We start from the raw sequence: 26,615 nt of genomic DNA, 5'->3' as shown, positions 1-26,615 counted from the left end.
AATATTCATAATGAGAGTCTTAGACCATTCAGACGCTCTCCGAACACGAAGCTTCGTTTCCAGATCGGCAGAACAACCAACTTAGTTTTGTTGTCTTCAGCTCGAGTCTCGAAACTGAGAATTTTTTAAATATATATTTTTTTTTTCAAATTATTTTAGGTATTTTTACCTATGATTCCCACACTTACTATTAATTATTCCAAATCTTATACTTCTAAAATAAAATTTAATGTCAAAATATTAGGGTTCGTAGCCGTGTAACATAAACACTAGACTTAAGTGTACACTCCTTTCCGGAGGTTGTTATCTGGCTTATGAAATTACCACCATACATTCATGTGCTCAGCTTGTATCTGAGAAGTTGTTTCTATGATCATGCTGTTATGACATTGGGGAAATATTTTTAATTATTACAAAATAGATATTATTCATTAATTGAAAATTCCTGATACAACCCAACGGGAATAGTCTCCCCAAAACTTTCTCGCATACTCTCTAACAAAGATATAAATTTGTATTTAGACACATTTTTCCCCCAATCGATATTGAATCTAAAATTTGACACAGTACAACAAATACTGTCACAAAATCGCATTCCAAATTTGATAGATATATTTAAGTCATTGCGTTTTTGAATTATTGAGTTTAAATGCTTCTGAAAATATAGACAGACAGACGTTTAATCCCTTGTTGGATTTGGTTCAAAATTTGTTAGCTGTTAATATAGATGTTAAATCTGTGTACTGAATTTTATCCATCTAGCTCTCTTTGTTTTGTAGTTATTGTGATAACATATTAGAACAGCTGGACAGACAGACTTTCTCTAAATAAGTTTTGCTCAGAATTTAATACAAATCTAGAAATTTGGTGTGAAAAACCATACACCAGATTTCATTTGTTTAACTCCAAACTTTTTTTCAGCCATCCCTGTCACAGATAGACAGACAGACATTTTCAGAAATGTATTTTTCCAGCTGTGGGAGGTCTAAAACGTAAAGATTTGTTGAAATCTCGACTTCGAATTTTTGTGGTGATAACAACACGTATACAAGAAAGTTAAAAAAAGCAATATATTTTCGACTTCTACATTGTTTCCTGATTTCTTCCTTTTTATTTTTGCAGTTGTTGTTATTTCTGTTCAAAAATGTTTGCAAACGGATACAAATTTGCGGATGCTTGGGAAGTGGGGATTCCAATGACAATGAAATATGAAGCCGGATCAATATGTTGTTCCTTTGTGGAAACTGTATTTAGAACGTAATTATTTGATATTGAAATTTCTTTCATCTTTGACTTATGTCATGGTAAGTCGGAATTTATTTTAAAATTTTATTAATTGTAATTTTTATTTATACATATGTTTCTAGCAAATTAATCAAATAGTTCTAAAATGTCCTTTCTCTATAAATCATCTTCTAATGATAAAATTTTAAGAATGTCCTAAGTAGGATGCGAAATGTTGCCAACTGATTTGAAGAAAAACAAAAATAAATTATAAAATAATGTAGAATTGCAAGAAAAGAAAACATTTAAATACTTTCAGCAATATTATTTGTTGTAAAAAAATTTAACTTCATTAATTCTTACAGGTTATAATCGTCTGCTGATTTTAAATAGTCTAAATTTGAATTTGCTACATTGTGAGAAAAGATCACATATAAATGTAAATATTTATATTTAATTACCTTTATTAAAGAATATTTTAAATATTCCATTGAAAACTGTCTAAATAACAAAACTATGAAGTGAATTTTTTTCCTAATTTCATTATTTCATTCCGTAACTCCAGAACTAATATTTTTTTTATAAATGGCACAATATTTTCCCATTTTTCCAATCAATTTCAAAACAGTGGATAGTGATTAGGATTCAAGTATCTTTCTACTTCTTACTTTGCAATACATGAAAAAATTTAAATTTTTTCATTTAGTTAACGCAGAAAATATTCTAAATAGTTATTCTTTATAATAATTTTGAATATACAAGAAAGGAATAAATGCATTATTTTGGTGTTATTGAACTATCTAATAACTTTTTATTTAAGTAATTTTAAATTCTTAATTTCTTATTTATAAAATATTATTTTTGTTAATCGATTTTTTAAAGATTATTAGAAGCGGGTTTTGCATATTATTAAATTATTGTAAACTATTATCTATATTTCAGAATTAATTTTAAATCAGTATAAAAAAATGAAAAATATAACATTTGTATGGTATAAATTTAATTTCTTAAAAAAAACCCTACATTATTCTAACGTTAGTAAAAATCACGAAAAATTTTTTATAACAAATTCATCGAACTTAAATTGAGTGTATGTCTCTAAACATCATTTGCAAAGCTTTCGAAAAAAGTCAATTTTATGTTATATTTTCTATAAAAGATGGAGGTTGCAATTATAAAAGGAAACATATCCAAAGATCTGTTTGTTAGCGAACTAAGTAAAAGAATACATCCAAAAGAACGAGCAACACATGTTAAATGGAATATAAAATTATAATTTCACAGCAATTGCACTGATAACATTGTATAAACTGTATACAGTTTTGGACGGCAAGAAGAAATATTTGCTTGAAATATTAAGAAATATTTGCTCTTTTCACTGCGTCCTGTTTGTTTTCGCATTTTGATCTAACTTGCTGAAAACAACCTATCACTCTTCATAGAATTCTATTGTTTCAAGTGTATTTTTATTGTTCAATTCAATTGTGGTTTTCGAAAACTAGTTTTCCTTTAAATAAATGTTGTACATTTTATTTGCTGTATCCTTTTCTTTCAATTCATTTTCTAGAATACACTGTTGTAACTGTGACTTTCTGTATTTGGGATCCAAAGTTGACTGGGCCCGCCTCGTTTTTATATACCTATCTCCACTGAAATTTATAACCTACCTTTTGAACATCTTGGTTTGGCTATCAATTCGTGACTGATGAAAAATATTTTACTCCAACTTTTTTATTATAAAACTAGTATTCTAATGATTTTTTTTTATTTCAGTCAATAAATCAAAAACAAAATGAGTTTTAATAAAATTTCAAAGAAAAACGAAAGCTAACTCATTACATAAAATCCATAGTTATATTCAATAGATCATTTCTAAAACTATTATGGTGATAATATTTTTAGAAACACTCCAATTTTCAGTATTTATGAAGGATAGAGAATCTTCTTTTTTTATCATGTTTAATCCTATTAAACATTTTTAGGTTACCACGAAATAGAGAATCAGGAAGAACTGATACAAAATGTGCTTTAAAGCTTTTTAAAAAATTAAGCACTAATATAAACCCAAAAAGTGCTTTTTTCTGCATAGAAATTTTACAAATTTGCAGAAAATCTGGGCCATTTTAGTGAGAAATTAGAATAGAGATTCCACAAGAATATCGAAATAATGGAACAAAGATATTCAGGCAAGCGAAAATATATCTGATGTTGAATTATTGCTGTAACCTTTGACGCTGATGTGTCATTCCATATAAAAAAAAATCATATAAAAAAGTGCTTTCCCATGAATTAATTGAATCCATTTATTTAATTTTGATTTTATTTATCCAATTACATTAACTATTTTTAACATACCATTATTATTTTAGCATTCATTATTATTAACCTTTCGTGATTTATTTAATTTTTTTTATTTCATTCTTTAAAAATGTTTTAAATTTTATACTTTAACTTATATTGAGAACATATTCCACATGACTCCTGCAATGATTTATTTTCTCATTTGCATATTCTGATTCGTATTTAGGATTAAATTAGTTTATTACATGGATTTAATTTTATCAATGATTTCCTTTTGAAATAGTTTCAATGCAATTTATGTGTTGTGTACATATTACTATTGATATTTAATTTTTGATTTATCTCTAAAATTATAGCTAATCTTATAAAGGTAATGCCAGATTTCGGAATCAGCACCACGAAATTACTCTAAAAACACAGAAATATCATTGGTAAAAAATATTTAACCAGCAGTTTTATTATTTAAGGTTATGCTTTTTAACATTAATATTTTTAAATATTTTTTAAATAAAAGTATTTTTTAAGAAGAGTCAATTATTGGTGCAGTAATTTGTTTTAACTTTTTTCCTACTTTAAAAATTGTCTTTCATCGCTAATCCGATTCAGAACAATGTCTTTTCGTTGAATTCTGGAATACTGCATATTCTAGAATTCATATATTGCATATTCCTGGTATGAAGTCAATATAGCATATTTTTTGTAGCATGGAGTCAATACAGTATATTTTTGTTTGATTTTTTTAAAATAATTTAATAATGATAACTAAAAATAGTCGAAAAGGCCATTTAAAAACAAACCGTTAATGTATACATTAAGAATGAAAAAAATTAATGGAAATCTAAACTATAAAGAATTTAATTACTTATAAACTTACATTTTTTTTAAATTTCATTTCAGAACCCCTTTTGTCTTCTTTCCACACAAGTTCAAGAAATAAAAGTTAACAAAAAATAATAATCTTAATTACTAATTCGTTCATTTCACTTATAAACAGTATTAGGAATACACTTTTCAGAAAGTATTTAGTCTTCAAAGATTAAATATCTCAATATCTTCTTAGAATGCTATGCAGAATTTTTAAAAAAATAACGGAAATGTTATGTAATATCTTTTGTCATTATCATTTACTTTTATGGAAATATTTTTCTTTCAGGAATCCTGATGCCATTTTAAAATGTCATGAAGAAATCAAAAGAAAACAAGGCCTTTAAGAAATTGAGCATGTGCTGAAAATCCACTTATCTTGTAAATTAAAGCCTACTTAGCGATGAGAATAATTATTAATGTTTTGACGCTCCTTAAAACAGTAGTTATTTTCGTATTAATAAATGAACCAAATCAAATATCTGCAGCTTCCCTCAACAGGGACAATGATTCAAATCCTGATGTGTACATTGAAGACCATGTAATCAATAAGCATGAATCCCTCAAGACTTGCTTGAGTTTTGAACTGGAACCGCACGAATATGAGTTATACCCAAACAAGACTGCTGTTGTTTCAAAATATAATCAAACCTACGAAGAACCATTTTATGTGTTGAACGGTGATTATCTTAGAATTTGTGTACCAATCGGAGAGGAATATTCAGAAGAAACTCTCCTGGCACAGAATTTAGGTTTTCCACCCATCTTGGAAAAGTTTACCCTCTTTGGGACAGTCATATCCATACTATTTTTGTTTATCCACATCACTGTATTTTGCATGGTACCAGATTTACGCAATTTGCCAGGATGTAATTTGGCATCACTGTGTTTATCATTGCTTCTGACTTATTTGTTGATGCTGATATTGGAGATTCAACAAGTGGCTCATAATGATATTGCATGCACTGCTGGAGCTTTCTTGATACAATTTTTCTTTTTGGGATCATTTCTTTGGATGTTTGTCATATCCTTCGATATCTTCTTGTCCATTCGTACTGCCACAAGAAATCTCAGGACTTCAAGTAAGCCATTTGATCTGAAAAAATATATGCGTAACAGCCTTATTTGCTGGGGTATACCTCTGGTGTTCACATCTGTAACTTTAATTGCTGAGTACGTGAATGGGATACATGAATCCTACAAGCCAAAGTTCGTCGTTGATTGTTGGTTTCGATCGGAACTTTCCTTTGTGTCGTTCTTTGCTGGTCCTGTGTTCACCATCATCTGCGTAAACTTCATCCTATTTGGAATAAGTGCTTATAATATGAGTACAAATAGAATAAGACTTGAAAACAGCGGTAATGGTACTTTTTTGAAGAAAAATTATTTGACCTATCTTCGATTGGCTGTTATCATGGGTGTGACTTGGGTCATTGGAATATTAGCTTCACTTCTTCACGCTCCTGTTTGGTGGTACTTATTTTCCATATTCAATGCCTTCCAAGGATTATTTATATTCTTGTGTTTTACTTGCAATGGCAAAGTAAAGAAATTTTTGAGAGAAAAGGCAGGTTCTTGTAACACCGGTGTTTCAGCTCCAGTGGGCTAATGCAAACACAACCTAAAAGAACTTGAGAAAATGTGTAAATATTTTTATGTTTCACTTGCAACAGCAAAGTAAAGAAATTTGTGAGAGAAAAGAAAACAGATTCTGGTAACATCGATGCTTCTATTCAATTGCATTAATTTAAAAACCACCTAAAAAAGCTCAAGAAAATATGTAGAAAAATAAAACAAATTTGGTCCAACAAATAACTATAGTTATGTAAATATATATGCAGATTTGTAGTGAGCTTATATAGGGGCATAATATTAATATTTTACAATATTTATGATTTTATTTGAATAATTGGCTTAAATTCTTCAATATATTATAACTTTTTTTTTCATTTAGAACTACCATTATATTTTTATATTATTTTTAGTTAAGCATTATAACTAAAATATACATAATATTTAAACACAACCTAAAACAATCTGAGAAAATATGTTAATAGTCTTCGGTTTTATCTGCAATACTAAAGTAAAAAATGATGTTGAGAAAAAAAGCAGGTTCTTACAACATTGATGTTTCTGTCCAATTGCATTCGTTCAAACATAACCTAAAATAACTTAGAAAATGTAGAAAAATGAAAAAAAAAATTGATCCTATAATAATTAATTATAGTCATACAAATTTTAGCACATACAGATTTGTATCGCGAACACACTGACACACTATTGATATTTTGTATCATTTATGACTGAATTTGAAAAATTGGCTTAAATTTTTCAATATATTACAACTTGTTGATTTTCATTATTCTTTTTTAAAACTATCATTTAATTTTTTAATACTTTCAGCTAGGCATTATAGCTAAAATCTACATTTATATTTTATCATGAAATTTCGTTTGTTTTATCCATTGCTATGAATCTGAATTCATCATTTCGGCTGATCAAATAAAATTTTATTTTTCAACGTCTCGATTTTCTTCTATTTTTGACAATTCTTATTATTTTGGGGAGAAATTTCAGAATTTTACTTTTAATCAAATAAATTTCTCTGCTATCGTACTGAATTTTAATCAACATCGCTGAATGAAAATAAATAAAAATTTAGTCTTTGAATATCATAAAATTGTTTGAGGTTCATTTATTTTTGAAACTTTATTTAATTTTGGTACTCTATATCACTAGATATATTTTCCATGAGATTTTATTTAGAAAGGGAATACTGAATTTGATAAATTCCAAAGAAACAGATAACTATCATATAATATATTTATAAATATTAAATGATACTAGCTGCCTTTGGCGACTAGCTTGTTCCAGACTTTTTAGGCTGTTAAATATTAATGTGAAATATTCCATTTTTTTTTAAATGTTTCATAGTTATCTGATAAGACTAAAAAAACAGAACGAATAAAAACAAATTATAACGCGTGCAAATAAAAAAAAAATGTATATACTACGAAATAAAAGGAAAATGAAAATCTTACTTCAGAATAAATGTCTAAAAAAAAGCAATTTTTTTAAATTTTAATTTTAATATCGGCAAAATAACGTGATTTAATACTTTGTTGGTTGAGTTTGAATTTTATCAGCATAAAATTAAAGAAAAGTTGTTACAAATTATATATTGCATTAAAAAATTAATAAAATGAAAGAAAATATTACATAGAAATGAAATTTATGTCATTGAAGAGGTTTTCTGTTTTTTCTTTCTTTCTTTTAACTTTTAAGATAATGAAAAAATCATTTTTAATAGATCCATAGTTAGATCACAGCACAGTTATTTTTAAAAATAGTTATTTTTTTAACTCCACATAAAATTTTTATATTAAGTTAATATTATACAAACTCTCAAAATGTCTTTTTAAATTTCATCAGTAAATAGCTTTTAATAAATTTATATTCTCTCTAATTTAACAATGTTTTTCCCAAGTCTCAAATAACCCTCCTTTAATTTAATTATCCATCAAGCAGCATTCAAAATAATACCAACTTAAATTGAAATATTCAAAACAATGTCAAATAATTTTATTGAATAAACATAACAATTAACAAACAATGAAAATTAATAAAATGTCTAACACATAATGAGAATTCTGTAAAGCAAAATTATTTGTGAAGCCCATGCGTTTAGTTAAAACATTTTGCTATATATACATAAAATTTTATATATTAAAGGTTCTTGACTTGTAGCAGATACATGCAAATTCAAGGTCTGATTCAGCATCTAAAAAAAAAGTTTTTAATGAGATTAAATTATTCAACATTAGGTTTTTTTTTTTTTTTTTTTGTATACAAACATTATTCAAAATTCTTATATTTAACTATTATGAATAATTTAGTCATTTGAATTATTACCAAGCAGTGGTTAATAATTAAGATAAGAAATGGTTGAGAAGAAATTCAATGATGAACAATTTACCTTCCTATTTTAAAGTTTGCATTAATAAAAGAAGCTTAAATTAATTTATTATTTGTTTGTTTGTTTCTTATGGCACTTGCCACTGACAAGCCCGCTGTTACGAAGACAGCGATTTAAGCCCGAGGGGGACGTCTCTTATTTTTTATAGCAGCGCCAACTAGGGCCAAGAGTACGACTTTGCTACTCACGCATCACTCATTCGCTTGCACAACCCCTTTTTACAGGAGGGCACATTCACACATCTCACAGATAGAACAACGGAAGAACAACCATGCCCAAACCGGGACTCGAACCCGGGACGCCCAGATCACGGGGAAGACGCGCTACCCCTATGCCAGGACGCCGGCAATTTATTATTTGGTTTCTGTTAATGAGTTTCCTATTATGAAAAATGAATTTACATATTATTTAAAAATTTAATAGAGTCTGCAGTAATTAAAATTTAGATTCCATGTATTCAAATATGTATCTAAATATAAAAAAAGTGAAAAATAAAATGTCATTAAAAAAATAAAATATCAGTAGCCAATAAACTATCACTAGCTTGGATAGCTAATGTGGAAGGTTTTTAAATAGATTTTGAGAAACAGAAATAAAGAAACAAAAAAATTTAAACAAGTATTGTGAATTTCCCTATTTGGACTACAAATTTCACATTGAATTTTTTGAGATCTATCACTTTAACTGTGTCGTTTAATTAATTTTCCACCCAGAGAAATTTTCTAAAACAGAGCAAATTATAATAAATATAGAAATAAATATCTGTAAAAATGTTTCAAATAATATTTAGAAAACATATGAAGAATGACTATTTTATTTTTGAATATTTTTTAAAATCTATTTTTATGTTTGAAAGACTGAAATTTAAAATAAATTTTAATTAAGAGTCTTTAAATTTTGCACTTTCGTAAATTAATAATGACAATACTCTATTTTAATATCGGCAGAATTAAATTAAAATTAATTAACTAACTTTGACCCTTAAAAACCAAATCAACTGACAAATGATTCAAAAAATTGATTTTTCAGATTAATGAACTATAAATTAAAAACTAAATGCATTTATAGAAACTTAAAACTGAGCACGAAACTTATAAAAACAAAATGCATATTTTATTGAAGATAACCAGTTCTGACATGTCGAAAAAGGATAATTCATAGTATGGAAGTTTTTAATTTCCGTGTCATATTGTTAGAATAAAAATATTCGAATTTAAGCAAACCAATGCAAATATCAGTGTTAGAAATATTCCTCCATATCAGGGAAATTTTTAAAAATTACTAAAAAAAAAAGTATTCATAATTAGCGCCATAAAATGCCATAACAATTGAAAACCGGAAGCGAAAGTTATACTAGCTTTATTCTAAAACGAAACACATATTCTAATATTAATTCATTCGAAATTTTTTTGCTCAAAATATAAATGAATAAAAATTTAATTTTTAAAACATTCTCGCTTGTATCTGAAGATAGACTGAATGATACTTACCCAAAATCTTCACAAATAGAACATTTTGAAATAAACTTTCGTAACGGCCTTCTCATATTTCTTATATTTTTGGCACAAGCATTCAAGCCACTGTTTCTGAAAAAAAAAAAAAAAAAAGTGCACACAGAAAAAGAACAAAAATAAAATAACAAATCTAAGCAGAAAATAATAAACAAAGATAAAATAACTGATATCAAAATGACAAATATTTAACAAAATTTATAGTATTAAGCTTACTATATCTCGTCTCCACTGCTTAGAGCCATATCTAACAAGAATAATATGGCGGAAATGATTTCGATCTGTAGTTCTGGGCGCTGCGAATGTTTTTCAGCCAGTTCACTGAATGTTCACCAGAAGTTCACCAGAATGTTCACTCAGCCAGTTATAAGATTCCAGTAAGTGAAGCATGCGCAGAAGAAAGATTGCGCATGGGCTGAAAGAACGAATAATAGCAAGTTCTTGTCTCGACGGGACAATTGCTATTGTACAGATTCTGCGCATGCGTGGTCTTACTGAATGGATTGTAGCTGGCTGAATATAAACCCTACTTAATATATAATATTTGAATTGTAATGAATGTGGAAGTAGGGTAAGCTACTATATGATAATGATTCAAATAAGAAGACATGTGAGTATTTTAAGATAATGCAGTACAATGTAGACCGAGACGAGACGAGAGATGCGGTGTACACAGCGCTGCATAGCAGCACAAACATCCAATAGGCTGTAATCAAAAAGCTGGAAAACATAGGTTTTGCAAAAGTGAGATGTTATTATGTATGATAAACTCGAGAATGAGTGAAAATTCATCCGATCATAACTGAAGCATAGAAGAACGAGAAGAGGGCTCCAATCAGGAATGGGATACTGGAAGAAAGTGGAGTTGCCAGTGAAAAAGCAGGATTTTGTGTGCAGTTTCCTTTTGGACTTTAATCAGCCATGGCGATTTTTAGTCTTCTAGAGAATAAAATAAAATTAAAATTTTTTTTGCTTGTTTTTTTTTTTTTTTTTTTTTGCTTTTTTTTTTTAATTCTTTGATTGCTTCTAGTAGATTTGGAAATTCTCTTAGCTGATCTTGGATTATTTTTAAGGATGTTAATTGCTCTTTTAATTCGAGGATTTCTTGCAGGTTTAGACTAAGGGTTCTCATTCTTCTGAATGTCTTTTGTTCTATTTTCTATTGTGAAAATATTTGAATTCGAGACATGTCTAATCTTTGCTGTAGCAGAAACTAGGGCGTAAATTCTTCTGGGGTATTTTTGAAATGGTTTTATCTTCTAATGCATCATGTCCAATATGTGATATGTCTTGGCTGATTGCAATTTCTGCAAGTAATGTTGGAGATAATATCCTTTAATTGGCAATCTCCAGTTGCGTGATCTGGTTGCATTTGACGCATTAGACCTTGAGATGGCAATCTTTAGCTGAGTGATGAAAACCAGAGCAGTTGTAATAGTGTTCGTTTTGTAACAGAATAGCAGTTGAAATAAAATTGTTGCAGCGTTTCTTTATTTCTTTACAGACTTTTATGTAGTAGAGATTTGCTTAAGTTGAAGATGTTCTTTTAGCTTTCCATTTACTTTACGTCTATCAAGGACATAGGTAGGAGAGTCTTTTGCTTATAATTATTCATTTGAAAAATGTGGATAATTTTATATTTTTGGTTTCCTATCCCGTCTTTGATGTAATTAATTTCAGTGTCTGTTGAAATACTACTTTCAGAGATATGTTGATTCATTAAGAGCATATTCAGAATTAATAAAGATTACTTGCTTCAGAAAATTAGAATAGTATAGATACAATCGATTGTTTCAGTCGATGAAGCTGTGTGCTCGTGCAAGCGAATTAAGCATGCGAAATCATCTTGATGAAAACAGGATCACCACATTACTTTATCATGAAATTATCGATAGTGTTTCGATGCTTCAGAAAAACCAGACAAAATAAAATTAAATTTGTATAATGTTGCAGATCCATACGATCACCATTCATATACATTATAAGCAGTTTTGCACATGTTTAGATCGAATTAAATAAATGCCATTAATTATTATTTTGCATTCCCGATGTGAGTTCATTTATCTGGAAGCAAATTTTATTCTTTCCACTGTTTTGGGGGGGGGGGGAATTGCGTTCAAAATTTTAAATTAGCAATTTTTTGGTATCTAGACTTGTATCAAACTCTAACATCTCAATCACATAATGAACATAATTTCGCATGTTAGCCAACATGTACCTAACATTGTCCTTTTTTGTGCTATAGCGTCACGTCCTTTAACCTCTTGCAAGGTACGCAATGCATTAAAAAGCCAATGACATGAATTCTTTGGCATGTATCACATGATTATTGATTCGCATACTGATTTCAACGTACGAAATGCTATTTCCTCTTCATCATCTAGTCTGAAAGTCTGTTACAAACTGCATTGTTTTAAAGGAACTTCCGGATGTGTTAATTCCGGAGGGAAATGAAAGTTTTTGTACGCATTATTTGACTCTTCAAATCAGATTAATTTACATGTGTACTTACTTTTTTTAACGTTCGCGTTTCGAGAAGAGGATTCAACTTCACAATATTTCTGAGTTAAAATAATTTGTGCAGAGGGTTTTGTTGAAAACAACGTATTGTTCTGTAAGTATTAAAAAATAAAATTTGTTTCGATAGTCTAAAAGTAATTTTTTTTATATATATATAAGTGCAAAGAGATCGATATTTTTTATTTTTTTTTCGTTTTGAATTACGAAATAAAGAAAATAATTTTTAATATTTTACGCTTTAAACATTTTAAATAAATATTGATAATTTATATTTAAAAGTCACTGTAATACTGCGATCGTATGTATGATATGAAATTAAATTATAGATAAGCTAAATACATCATAGCCTTAAAACTTTTTTCAATATTTCATATTATTATACATTTATCGAAACGATGTTAATTTTTTAAAAATTTCCATGCTTTATTTTGTAAGAGCAGAAATAATGTTTTTTCGAAAAAATGAAGCAATATTACAAAGAAATTAAGATACAATGTATCATAATGAAATTCTTGAATATTCATTGAAATTAAAATACCTTATAAATGTGATCAAAGATCGATTTACTTAAATTATTTCTATCAGAGCCTCATGCATTTAACCTTTTGCAGTAACATTCACATTTTGATTAAAAAAATTACCTAAATTAAGAAACTGTGATTATTAATTAAATAAGATTTTAATATTTAATTTCAGAATAGAAATATTATTAATGCAAAGTAGAACATTTACTATCCTAGTAAAATATTAAACATATAGATTAATTATAAATGCGAATGTTTATTATTAGAAATTTATACAGAATATTAATAAAACATAACATAATTTAAGATGAAACGGAGAATAGAGTATGTTAGAAGAAATAAAATTTAGTCTTCATCATTGTTTTCAGAAGTACATTTATTGATTAATATATACATATTATTTACCGTATTTAAATCCTTTTGAAAGTAAAACTGAAATTTGAATTATATGAAGAATCAGAAAAAATTTTATTGAATATTTCTTTGCATAAATTATAAAAAAATATTCTGTGGTACACATAACTGTAATGCTAATGAAGCATTATATAACTGTAGTGCTGTCGATTTTCTGTAGTCAAATTTTTGAAAAACATGTTTGGTTTCAGCAAAAAATCTTTTGTACTGATTAAAGCTTTACCACTTGTGCTTTAATTTAAAGTTTAAGCTTTATAGGAGCTGAAGGAAAATTATAGAGATACGTAGGATAATAAATAGAACGGCGAAAGAAGGCTTCTACAAAAATATTAGTAATCAAACTGAATTGAAATATAAAAAAAAAATATTTTGCTGAAGAAACGGATAAGAAGCCAAGTTACATAAAATATTTAATTAAACATTTTAGTGTGCATTAAACGTGAGGAACCAGCTAGTCGCCAGTGGTGGCTAGCTTTAAAATAACTGTAATTTTCTTTTCAGTGGGACAAAGATTTGTTTTATCTTTAGATGGAAATCCCTACACTAGTAACAATATTGTTGATACACTTGATATGCTTATTTTACTATTGTTATCGATAGTGGAAAATAATGATTTTCAGATATACAAGGTAAACTTTCAAACTGAAGGAAAATTTATGGCATATCCTGCAATAACGCCAACAGAATATTGCGTATTGATTCCGTATAAATATTTCCACAATATTGCGTGCTTTAGATTATGTTTGATGTAATTAATTTTAAAATATTTTTCATATAATTTCGACAATAAAATTCTATAATAAATAATTTATTTTGCTCATTTAGAAATAACAAAGAGCCATAAAAAGCTAATATCTAAAGAATTTTGTTTACTGTTATTCCTGCAATAGTTGATTTTCCTTTGTACATTACATTAATACTTGAAAATAACTTTCCGAGTACAAATAAGAATTGTTACGAATTTGTAATATTGCTTCCCAGCATAGAAATTCTTCTGGTAAGTAAGATTGTTTTACAGATATAATAACGATTGCCGAAACAATTACCTCCATGTTTGATGACACAAATGAGGAACCCAGAATATTCGAGACTTTTGACGATAGCTCTATTGGGACATAAGTTTTGGCATTTGTTCGAAAACATTCTTGGATGCCCTGTTTTGTGATCTTTAAACGCGGAGGCACATAAATAGTAGTCAGTGTTGTCGTCCAGACACAAACTACTTCAGACCAAACCACTTAGATCAGCATCCAAAGTTAAGGCGATCGGGGATGGCGCCCTTCGGGCGTTGTCGTCCCAAGTCTTTTTCCTTGTGTATTGTAGTCAGTAGTAGCAAAGAGAGTTTGCGCTTTTGCTTAATTCTAACGCTAGTGCTATTCGTTACTTATGTGCTTTTTGTTGCTGAGAGTACTATTTTTGTGTATGCTTTTGACTGTTTTGCTACGATATATTCGCATTTTTGTGTAGAATAAAGTTTCGATATTCTTTAACGAGCCTGTTGGACTTTTTTTTTTTTACCCAATGCCCACTAGACAGAAGTATTTTTCCATATTAGTATGTATATGTAATAAGGATTTGAAAAGAAAAAAAATGATGAAAAATAACTTTGTTCAAAATACGCCACTACACATTTTGGCTGGCATCTCTTTTAAATTTACTAGAGCAAAAATCTAATTTCTGATATTACATATATGTATAACAAAGAAAATGTGTTTTCTTGAACAAGTATACTTATTTTGAAGCATTGGAAGACCAATTTTTTTTATTCTATTTTCATCTTATACATAAAGGGTAGATTCGCAATCAAAATGGTGCAAACAAAAGCAAGATCCATTGGATTCCAATTTTAAAAAATTAAAATGAAATTCGATTACCACATTTGAAATTATTTCTGTGTTTAGGAATACTTTTAGTTGAAGGCAATAACTTGTGCTTATTAAAGAAATTAATGCCTCTTCAAAGAGCTTTAGAATTGTAAAAATATACCACAAAGCAGTTTTGAAAATAATCTATAGTAAAATAGACAGCATCATTTGAACATCATCAATCTGAAATTTTTCATATTTATTTATTTATTTGTTTATTTTTTATAGAAAACTGAAGGGGAAATAAGAGACAACACTAGAAACCATCTTCCTAAAAACTATTAGAAATATGTGTGCTGTTTCTTTTATTTGCTGTATACTGATTAGTGGATGGATATTAAGTTGTGATGGGATTCTTGTAGAGTCCAAAGACTTAAATTTTGACAACACAGATAGCCACGATGAAGAAACTAGCCAAGCTTCCGAAAGCTGTGAATATTTGGACACAACAGATGTAATATTTCTTGAAGATGGTGTCATCTTAATTATTGCTTACAATACAACGATGCTGCCAACACAATCACATATAATAGTACAAAACCACAGAATATGTTTTAAACGCAGCGAGGAACTTAAGAGAGAAATTTTCCATCAATGTTTTAAGATGCTATTCGATGCTGATGAATTTGAAATTTTACCAAATAGTTCAGTTCTTTTGTTTGTACCACAGCCAGAAGTACTCGAACCTGGAACTTATAAATTTTATGATGATTCCCTCCTGACATGTGACAATGATGAACTTTACACAGATAATGAAATTCTTAGTAAATCAATAACACCTGCAGTTTATGATGATAAATCTTCACATTTTTTGACTGATGAAATGAAAACTGTAAATAATGCTGAAAATTCAGTTACTGCAATAACATCCAGTGCTCACTTGATGATAATCTGCATTATATCATCTTTAAGAAACCTATCAGGATATAATTTTGCCTTTTTAAATTGAGCTTTGATGACTACATATGCTTGCATTTTCATTAGGAGCATTTCAAAGAATTTTAGATAATTTCTGATTTTAAGCAAGAGAACTGCTTTTGAGTGTTATGGTCTGTAATGAGTAAAGAAATTCTTTCTGAGAAAATTTTTTCAGAAAAAATTTTTGCCTCAAAATTAAGAATCAATTCTGAGAACAAGGAAAATATTCATAGGTACCATTTATACACAACTCTGAAAACTATACTCATGTCTTTTGTTCTTGATAATGCAAAAGTCTTGCAAAGACTTTTCTTTTAAAAACAAAAGACTTTCTTTTGTACTTGATAATGCAAAAGCAAAGATAAGGAAAGATGAAATGATAATCTTTTGGGTGATTAGTAATCATTCCCATTCCAATTGTAACCCAATAGCTATTTTCAAACCTTTTAGAAATAGGTACTTAATTCTAGGTAAAAAATTCATTACTTGATGAATATAATTATATTTTATGTTGTATGAATCAATAAATGTACTAGTAAAAAAGTATGAGCCTGTCCATTTTTCTAAAAAGAAATAGAAACGTGCTCAAAAGAAAAAGACTTGTTTGCACAGAGAATTGCATTTAACAAAGATGCACAACATAAAAGTAGATCAACTTGCATGCAGAAACAGGGCAAGAAGTTGATGCATATTTTATTGTCACTATTAAAACTAATGAGAAACGAGTATGCAGATATTTCAAAAGTTTAAACATACGGATATTGTAAGGGGGAAAAAACATAATCTCATGAGCAAAACAAAGTTATGTTTGATTCAAAACTAATACAATTCTAATTAATAAGTATTTTCATAGATTCATTATTGTCACATTTTCAAATTGTAAATTTTAAAAATTTTCAAGTAGAATATATGGAAAGTACCCAATACACCCTATTTCCTTCCTTTCACAGTCCAATACATCACGATCAATATATCCAGCTCTTGAAAGAAATTCTGAATTCATCCAATATTTAAATTTCTCCCTCTTTATATATATACATAAATATATTCAGTTCTTTGTAAAAATATATGAAAATCTTTTTCACAAGAATTTCACCTACATTCTGATTTTTAATTAAGGAGCAAAGCTATTTTAAAAATTTAATTCTCTTATTTTGTGATTAAAAAAAAACAACCCTTGATTGTTGTAATGCTTTTTTATACATTTATTTTTGAAAAAGCACTGGTTCATTATTATTCATTCAATTCATTCATTCAATTATTTTTAAATCTGAACTTGATCAATTTTTTTTTTTTTTTTTTTTTTTTGAGATTTAAATATGTATCAGAATCTAAGTGGTATATTTGAATATCAACATGCTGTAGAACTTGCCACTATTGTTGCATATTCATAAGTTGTTCATGAGAAATATAAAATTGCATTAAGTTTAAGCAAATGCAAATATTCTTCAATATATTTTACAGAAGCTGAAGTGAAGTACATATATAATAATTTCAAATCGGCTAAATTCTAAAAATAATTTTCTAATCACTCCAGCTTCACTATAACTTCTAAGTTGCATGAGTTATTCATTTTCTCACAAATCAAAACAGTAAATCAACACATGTCTTTCTAAAATTATACTAGCACAGAAAAATTTATCACAAATTAATTTTTCTTACTGCTTCTTACTCGGTTTCCTACACTGCTCTTGCCATGGCTTGGAAAAAGATATCTTGATAATAAAGTGGATTATTCATTTGAAAATAGGAAGAATAAAAAAGAATTCCCTGGCTTGTTTCTTCAAATTTTGTTTTGCATATTGTAGAAGTTATACGAATCATGCACTGCTTTTGAAGATGTGTATATAGTATATATATATAGTTTAAAAATATGTACATATGTATGTATTTTAAACGTACATACAAACACACACAATTTAAAAATAAAAAATTATATAGTGCAGGATTGATATCAAGTCATTTTTTAAAAATTAAAATGTTGAATATATTTAATTTCATTAATATACATTATAAAAAGAAATTACTGTTTTAGAAAAAGTAGGGTTCTATGGCTATGCATAGTAACTTTTAAAATTAATGCAATAAAAAAATCTAATATAAAATATTGTCTTTATTCTGTAACACATACCATTTGAAAATAGAACTTACACTGCTATTTATTAAATAAAATAATTTTTATAAATAATTTATTATGCAAGTGATATCCTAATGTGAAATTGACTTGATATCAGCTGATTTAATATTCACATTTCCAGTAATGTGTCCAATGAAAGCTAGAAGATGTCCTAAGCCTTCATATGTATGAGAACTGACAGCAAACGGTTGAGAAAAGCAATATACTGTTGACTTCCTTATATTTTTTAGGTGAAGGACATTCTTTAGAAGAATGCCATCAGAGATTTTGTCAATTTTTGTCATAACAATCTAAAATAAGAAACAAGAAAGAATATTATTTTATACAAGATATTTATTTTGATATGAAACAAAATTTGTCAACTAGACATCATTTTCTAAATAATACTTACCACGTGGGGCACTTTATAATTTTCTAACACATCCAATGCAATTTGATCAATGTCTTCAAAGCCAACTTTTCCATCTATTAATAAGAATGTACGAATACAACTGAAAACAAAATTATAAAGAATTAATACAAAAATATCTTTAACCAACTGCTATCATATTTAATGAATCATAATTAACTAATAACATAATTTTTTAATCATAATTATATAAACATTAATTATCATGACATAAACACCAAGCTAATATCAGAAAAAATTATAAGGAATATTATTTTAAGCAAAATATACATTTTGGTCAATATGCAAAATTACGAATCAAAACAAAATAAGAAAACTTAAAAGGACAAAACCTTGTGTAAAAATTGGAATTGCAATTTTTAAACCTTGTGTAAAAATTGGAACATGATAATGTTTATGCTTGATCAATATTTGCAAAAATGACATACACATGAAAAATGAATTTAGAATTTTTGAAATAAAATAACACAATTACCAAAAAAATAAGAAATACTGTTGTAAAATATATTAAAATATATTTTAAGCATATATAAAATATATTTTAAAATATATTAAAAGCATATATTTTAACAAATTCATTAAAAATAATGAATATTAGTATGAAAATAAAATAGATATCATTGAAATGCTTTTTTTTACTGAATTTTAAATTGGTGTACAGTTTCATTTTGTGCAATAATACTTTACGAAATTAGCATGAGAAAATATTAAAATTTTGAAAACCATTTCTTAATGAGCATTTGTTGTACAGGAAGTAACTACAACAAATTTAGTAGTACCAGATCCAACGATTTGCATTGTAAACAATGTTCATGATTTTTAGTTAATCTATCTAAGATAACATACCAACCAACAAACATTTTCACGCTGAAAATTTAGATGGAAGAACTATCAATGAACTACTGTACTCTGACTTGAATGTTTTCCTTTCATTTAAAGATGCTTACTGTTGAAATCCTAAGATCTTCACAGCATTTTATCTACATAAGTGGTCTTCAGTGATTGACCAATATGGCTGTGGTTATTGGAAAATGCAAAAGAGAAGTAGTACTGTATTACAATAAAAGTAAATTTCCTATTACATAAATAGGAATCTGAAAAATTCTTGATAGACAGCTAGATAATTAAAAATATCCTTTAATACTCATCAGAATAGTTGGCTCATGAGCCTTTACAATTCTTTGAGAAAATAATTGAAATAAAATTTTAAATAAAAATGATTTTATTTAAAAATTTTAATAAAAGGTAATATTCTCATCAAGGCGATTTCATTTATTTATAAGAAAATAATGGTATTTTAAACAAACATTATTCAAGCAATCATAAAATATATTTAAAAAAAAAACAGTTTTCAAAAAAATTATCTTTATAAATACAACCAAAAAGTATTTATTTTTATTTCAATCATTTTCTTTAAAATCTATTATTCATATTACATCATTATAATTATAGTAAATTCTTAAATATATATATTTGGAATTCCCAATCATGTGCCACAACTTGTATGGAATAAAAATTAAATTAAAATAATAAATTAAATTTTAAAATATTAAAAATTGTGTATTACTACTGATAAAATGAGACTGCACAAAATTTCAAAGCTCTAGCATATCTCAATGTGAATGAAAAAATAATTAGAAAATTCCATTTTACAATCATGAAATTAATCTAATTAAATTGGTGAGTAAATAGAACGAATCTTATATTCTAAACTTTAAATCTTATATTCTAAAGTGTTTTTTTTTTTTTCCCATTAAAAATCCTCTTATTTTTATTGTGAAGGAATAATAAATTTCTTCATTTAATGGTGAACTAATAAATTTTGAGTATAATCAGAGAAAAAAGATTTTAGATTTATGTATTCAGCTGATATGCTGAACTAGAAAAAGAAAAATTGTGGCACAATTATTTGAAGATTTGGAAATATCAGGCTCATGCTTGGAAGAGGGAAATTCTTTCAACACTTTGAGCCTGTTACAAGGGCCTATTTAAAATATTTTCTTTAACTTATAATAATATACTCATTTAGTCAAAATTTATTTTAAATATTTTTTAATGTAACAGCATTATATCACAAGAGTGATGTAATACTGTATACTTCATTTGCATTTTAGAAAATATACAATTAACCATTGATATATAATTATCCATTTAAAAATATATTTATCTCATCTCAAAACAATATAGCAGTAGTCATAAAAATAATCTCATGATTGAATTTGATATCCTCACAAATTATAGTACAAGAAGATGGTTATGATAGTAATTAATTTTGTTTCACTAGATTACAAGAACAAACTGATAATCACAAAATCTTCATTTTTTTCTTTTTTGTGTCTTCATAAGTTATAGAATATGAAGCAGTTTTCTTTTGTAGAGCATCAAGAAATGAGATTCTTTCAAAATTGCTAACAATTTGTAATTATTCAAAAAAAAAAAAAATGTTAATTGACAAAATTGTGAATTCCCCTCCCCCCAATTTTGGAAGAAATAATAATATATAAAGGGGGGGGGCACACACACACACATACAGAAAGTAATGATTTTAAAAATTTATAAAGAAGCTAGCCGAAATATTATTTGTATTCAATTGAGAGCAATATTATAGGATATTATTTTGGAAAAAGAAAATTTCAAAAGACAGTGACATGTCAGGAGTATATACTCTCAGTGAAGTATTACAATAGATATAAATATTCATTTTTGACTTTTTGTTTTTTTTATATAACATACCAGTGCAAAATGCAAACAATGTGTCAAGGCTTGAGTAATCATAAAATGAACATCTAAATCAAAAAAATATAGAAAAGGGCATTTATGTGAAAATTTTTGGTATTATTCATAAGATACCACACATATGCTTTCAAGAAAAAGAAGAAAAACCAATAAAAAGTCTTTAAGAATCTGATGATTTTCACTCACACTTATCAACTGCCTTCAAATGAGGATGTTAATTTAATGATTTAACAATGAAACATGCAATTTATCATTGTGTTTAGACAAGTATTTATCAGATAATTAAAAAATATAGCAAACAGAAAATTCTTAATTTTTTGCTATTTGCATTAATAAAATGACAGCATAGATGTATAATAAATGCAGAAAACAATTGAAATGTATATTTACTTTTTTCTTTTAAAATATTCATGTACAAGGCTTTCAAACCATTCTGGTTGACGGAAACCATAACCAGGCATATCAACAAGGCATAATTTTGAGCCAACTTGATAAAACTTAGCAGTTTTAGTGGATCCCTTTAAGAAAATAATAAGAAAAGAAAAAAATCTATCAACAATGATAAAATCTTACATAATAATTGTTGCTTATGCATTAATATTGTATATAATTTATTTTTTACTCAGTACACAAAACATAAAGTCATCAGAAATGCTATAGCATACACACAAAAAAATTCTAAAAGGAAAAGAATAGTGTTTCAAGGAATAGTCTCCTAAAATAATTCTGCATTAATTGAAATCTTTATTATTTCAGGAGTCTTCCTAAAAAAACATAATTAAAATCTTTTTTTTTTTTCAAGTATAGAGTGTGAATGGTTGCATAACTTTTATATTTTTATGACTTTGTATATATATATCTAAAATGATGTGAGAGTACTGTTTATGTCAAAAGCCATTTTTATTACTTCCTGGGAAATTTTTCAGAAAAATGAAACAAATTGGACTAGAATAGCATTTTTTATTTAGGAAGAATTTTCATATGTTTTAAGGAATAGACGTCTGCACTTATAATACAGTAATTTTCTGCATAAAAGAACTGTCTTTGAATGCCAAATTTAAATCTGTTTTCACTCTTGCACATTATTACATTTTTATTATAAAGTCATTATTCTATACATTAGTGTTTTGAAGCAAATACTTAAAAAATTATCTAATTTTGCTTTAATCTAATAATTATAATAAGAAAAAAAAAGTGATTCTGACCTTAGAAATTTCTAAGAAAAATAGTATCAAAGAATCAAGGCAGCTACTACTGTCTGTTTTCAGAAACGGAAACAGTAATTTCGCTCTTGTTCTAATTGATTTTGATCTCAGAAAAATATGATGGGAAGGCTCATTTTTCACTGTGGACTACATAAGAATATTTTATTTTCATTGAATATTTGTGCAAATTTTAATATTTCCAGAACATTATAATGCGTTTTCCCATGAATAAAGAATAATGTTTATGCAATTAAAAAGTGCTATTCTAGTTCAATTTTTATCATTTTTCTGAAAATTTCCCAAGAAGTGATAAAAATGGCTTTTGACATAAATAGTACTCACATCATTTTAGATATATATATATATATACAAAGTCATAAAAATATAAATATCATGCAACCATTCACAATCTATACTTGAAAAAAAAGAAGATTTAATTATGTTCTTTAGGAAGACTCCTGAAATAATAAAGATTTCAATTAATATAGAATTATTTTAGAAGACTAACTGATGTAACAAAAGGTATTTTTTTTAAAAAAAATAAGCATGGTAGAAACACACACACACACACAGTATTTTCAAAAAATTTAAAAACAAACAAACAAACAACAACAATATCATCAAAATTTTACCATAAAATTTACTAGAAATAGTTTGATTTCATTCAGATACTAACTGGTCGTTTTGAGGTTTCAATACGCAGACTTGGGACATTTTGAAAAATAGCTTTCAACAGTGACGATTTGCCAGCGTTACTTTTGCCCATAAACACCACCTGCAAAAGCGAAAATTATGAAAAAGCATATGAATTTACAATAATTTAATACAAAACATAAATAAGAGTTACAAATTGTATTTTAGAAATTTTTAAATATTTTGAATTCACAAAAGAATTTATTAATGCAATTTTTTTATTATTGTAAAAATACACTATGGAAAACTTTGTGATAGGAAAACAATAAAATACCATTTTAATTTTTTGGGAAAATTATTCAAATTGACATTTTTGATACCATGTAGTTGTTTAACACTTTGAAAACTAAGTTTCTAAATAACTGTATTCTAAGTATAAACAAGGAGGGGGGGGGGGGAGGAAAAAAAGATCAGTTTTAGAGCTAATAGAAAATACTAAACAGAAATAAAATGTTGAGAGCTGATCAATTTCATAGAAACTTATCAGAAATATATTTTATTGTAAGAGAACGAAAGCAAATTTTAAAATTTTAATTAATCACACTCCAAAGCAACATAGGAAAATAACCCAGGACCAATTACTGGTTGCCCGTTAAAAAGTGTAATCAAAGGAAAATATAAGATGTAAAAACCCCAGTTTGCATTTGTCTTGCACAAAAGCAGGCTTTCACTTCAAGGAAAGATCTCTCATGAACTGAAATTCAACATTGAACCTGATATTGGAATTTTCAAGTACTTCAAAGAAATGCTCATCCTGCTCATACAGTATACTTTTAATTAGTTCAGCTAGTTAAAAAAAAATAATAATAATTAAGGACTAATTTTTGTAAAAATTAAATATGCATTTCACATTAATAATTTTTATAAGTGGAATTATTCATATAGAACACATATATGTGCTTTTATGTTTCATGCAGTTTAATTACACATTATAAAAAATTTTAGATTTCTTTTTTTCGTAACAAATTTTGAAAATTTACAAAACAATTTAAAACAAATATTTACAAAGTACAAGCCAATATTAACTGATCAGAAAATATGAATAAGAGAGGATTTTGATAATATGGGCAAGATAGGAATTATAAAATTTTGGTTTATTTTACTATCTAGTCTTGCTTTAGCTCACATTTTTTTAAAAGATAATTTTAATTATGTTTAAATTACTGAGATTAAACACCTGAGAAGTAAAATTTTATGTCTATTTTTTTTTTTTTTTTTGGCTTAATGGTATAAAATTATTTATTTCATTAAATGTTTTAAAGATGCATATTAAAATTTTTAAAATACACTGCAACGTACCCCACATATCAGGAACTAATGTTGAAACTTAACTTGAAAATAAATTAAAGGAGGAGGGGGGGGGAGTTACAAAATGACAGCAATTTAAGTTCTAAACATGGTAATGACAATTAAAACTTGGCAAAAATTTGAATATATACATTAACAAAGAAACACACTAAAACATAATTGGTTTAACCACAGAAACAATTCCCTAAAAAAAGATATTGGGTGTTAATGAGTCAAACTGCATGAAGAAAATGTAATCCAAAGGCCATAAAATTCAGTTTCTCAGGTATTACAAATGTAAGTGATATTATGATAAAAAAAGATTAGAAAAAAACTTGAATATTAACAACCTGGTTGCTCTGTAAGCAGAATGTATATGTGAAGTTTCAGAAATGCATAATAATTCTGAAAAATAACTTATGAAGTAAATATCTATAGATTGGCAATCATATCCCAAGGAATTGAAGAAATTTATTAAAAAAAAGTTTTACACATTGCTTAGTGTAGAAAAGAAAAACCTACCAATAAATAAAACTCTTTTTTAAAAAAAAATTAATGGACAACAATAATAATTAGTCGCATAAAAAAATCATAGATTTGAAAAAGGATGAAGTTCCTGAAATATTCAAGAATTCTGATATGCAATATGTTTTCCACTTTCATTGTTACAGCATAGAAAATTCAGTATTTAATAATTAGGTAAAACATAGAATGAAAAGAATAATTAAGCTGATAATTCAATTTATAAAGAAAGAATACTTGAAAAGAAATTAAGCTTCTAAATTGTATAACAATGAATAACACAAAATAAATATTTCCGAAAACAGGAATAGATAAACTATGATCACCACAATTTTATAGGCCAATTGCAATATTATCTGCTATTAGAATGCAATAACTTACAGATTAAATGATCATAAGACAATTAATTATATGTTCCAAATAATTGCTTCTGAAAGTAAAACTTAAAAATTCAATTCACTTAAACAATATACAAATAATGCCAATAGTATATATATATATATTTTAGAATTTCAAAAATAATTTTTTTTTATCCTATAGAAAAAATTACTAAGGATCTTAAAGTTCATGGCAATTATTCACTAAGAATGAAGTATAATCACTCAAAAATGAATTTGAAATAAAATAAGTAATCAAAATTAGTCTTAAAACAATAAAATTAATCCCAATTAAATACAATATTTATTTATTAAAATAACTGATTTCAGCAAAAATTTATAGCTAAAATATTCTCTTAAAACTATCAGCTACAAATAGATTTGTTTTTGTCTAGTACAGAAGAAATATTTTAAATATGTCCGCTATACACAAAGTTAATTATACAAATGCATTATTCATGTAATATTTATGATGTATTCATTGTATCAACACATTAAATAATTGAAATCAATCACTATATTAACATGAAATTGTACTTAATTTATCAAAAGTGAAAGGGTAATGCATTGATTGACATAAGCTGAAAGTTGCACAGTTCCTGATTTTTTTTCCCTTTTACACACTATATTTCTAGCTGTAAAATGTAATACAAATATCCCTTCTAAAATTAAAACAAATAACAGAAAAAGATATTTTTTTCATTCTTTTGTAAAAATTAATCAGAATTATTAATTAAAATAATAATAATAATATTCTGATTAATAAAAATTAATCATCAGATACTGATTAAGTCACTCATGTAATAGAGGATATCAATCTTGTAAGCTAAATGGAAGACATTTACCAATTATTATCAACATTTGGAAGTTAATGCACTGCTAGTAATGATGTGAATGATTAATGGGAGTAATATTCAATCAGTTGATATAGAAGAGTGAGCAAATCTATTAAAGAAGTCAAATTTCAAATGAAGTAAAAAAACAAATCCAGATTGGAAACCTGATAGACGATCCCTACTCTTTAGCTAAGAAAATTCAAATTTCGGAGACAATAACTCCTATAAGAAACATATTCAACCTTCTAGATAAGAAATAAAATATATATTTATATCAGTTTAGTATGAAATATAAC

General features: G+C 26.8%; 3 protein-coding genes across 5 annotated transcripts in view; 2 read left to right on the top strand and 1 right to left on the bottom strand.

The window, feature by feature from the left end:
• Positions 1-1,203: 1,203 nt before the first annotated feature.
• LOC129976204 (G-protein coupled receptor Mth2-like) lies at positions 1,204-6,248 on the top strand. The gene is made up of 2 exons (XM_056089655.1): positions 1,204-1,304; positions 4,679-6,248. The coding sequence occupies exon 2, from the start codon at positions 4,793-4,795 to the stop codon at positions 5,996-5,998; it is 1,206 nt and encodes a 401-aa protein (XP_055945630.1). The 5' UTR covers positions 1,204-1,304; positions 4,679-4,792; the 3' UTR covers positions 5,999-6,248.
• Positions 6,249-11,370: 5,122 nt separating this feature from the next.
• Positions 11,371-16,588, top strand: LOC129976665 (uncharacterized). 2 transcript variants are annotated; one of them, XM_056090360.1, is made up of 2 exons: positions 11,371-11,460; positions 15,428-16,588. In XM_056090360.1, the coding sequence occupies exon 2, from the start codon at positions 15,489-15,491 to the stop codon at positions 16,146-16,148; it is 660 nt and encodes a 219-aa protein (XP_055946335.1). In that variant the 5' UTR covers positions 11,371-11,460; positions 15,428-15,488; the 3' UTR covers positions 16,149-16,588. The 2 variants fall into 2 exon arrangements, with proteins under 2 accessions (XP_055946335.1, XP_055946334.1); XM_056090359.1 differs by lacking the exon at positions 11,371-11,460 and adding an exon at positions 12,294-12,490.
• A 1,624-nt stretch (positions 16,589-18,212) lies between these two features.
• LOC129976663 (GTP-binding protein 8-like) overlaps positions 18,213-26,615 on the bottom strand; it is a 163,814-nt gene continuing 155,411 nt past the window's right edge. For both annotated transcript variants that reach the window (XM_056090358.1, XM_056090357.1), the window contains 4 exons: positions 23,281-23,379; positions 21,790-21,917; positions 18,646-18,745; positions 18,213-18,544 (listed from right to left, as the gene is read on the bottom strand). In XM_056090358.1, the coding sequence (XP_055946333.1) occupies positions 18,326-18,544; positions 18,646-18,745; positions 21,790-21,917; positions 23,281-23,379 (546 nt within the window). In that variant the 3' untranslated portion in view covers positions 18,213-18,325. The remainder of the gene's footprint in view (positions 18,545-18,645; positions 18,746-21,789; positions 21,918-23,280; positions 23,380-26,615) is intronic.

Source organism: Argiope bruennichi, chromosome 7 (genome assembly GCF_947563725.1).
Source record: "Argiope bruennichi chromosome 7, qqArgBrue1.1, whole genome shotgun sequence".
In the NCBI taxonomy this organism is placed as follows: domain Eukaryota; kingdom Metazoa; phylum Arthropoda; class Arachnida; order Araneae; family Araneidae; genus Argiope; species Argiope bruennichi.
This window is presented reverse-complemented; position numbering and strand designations above follow the sequence as displayed.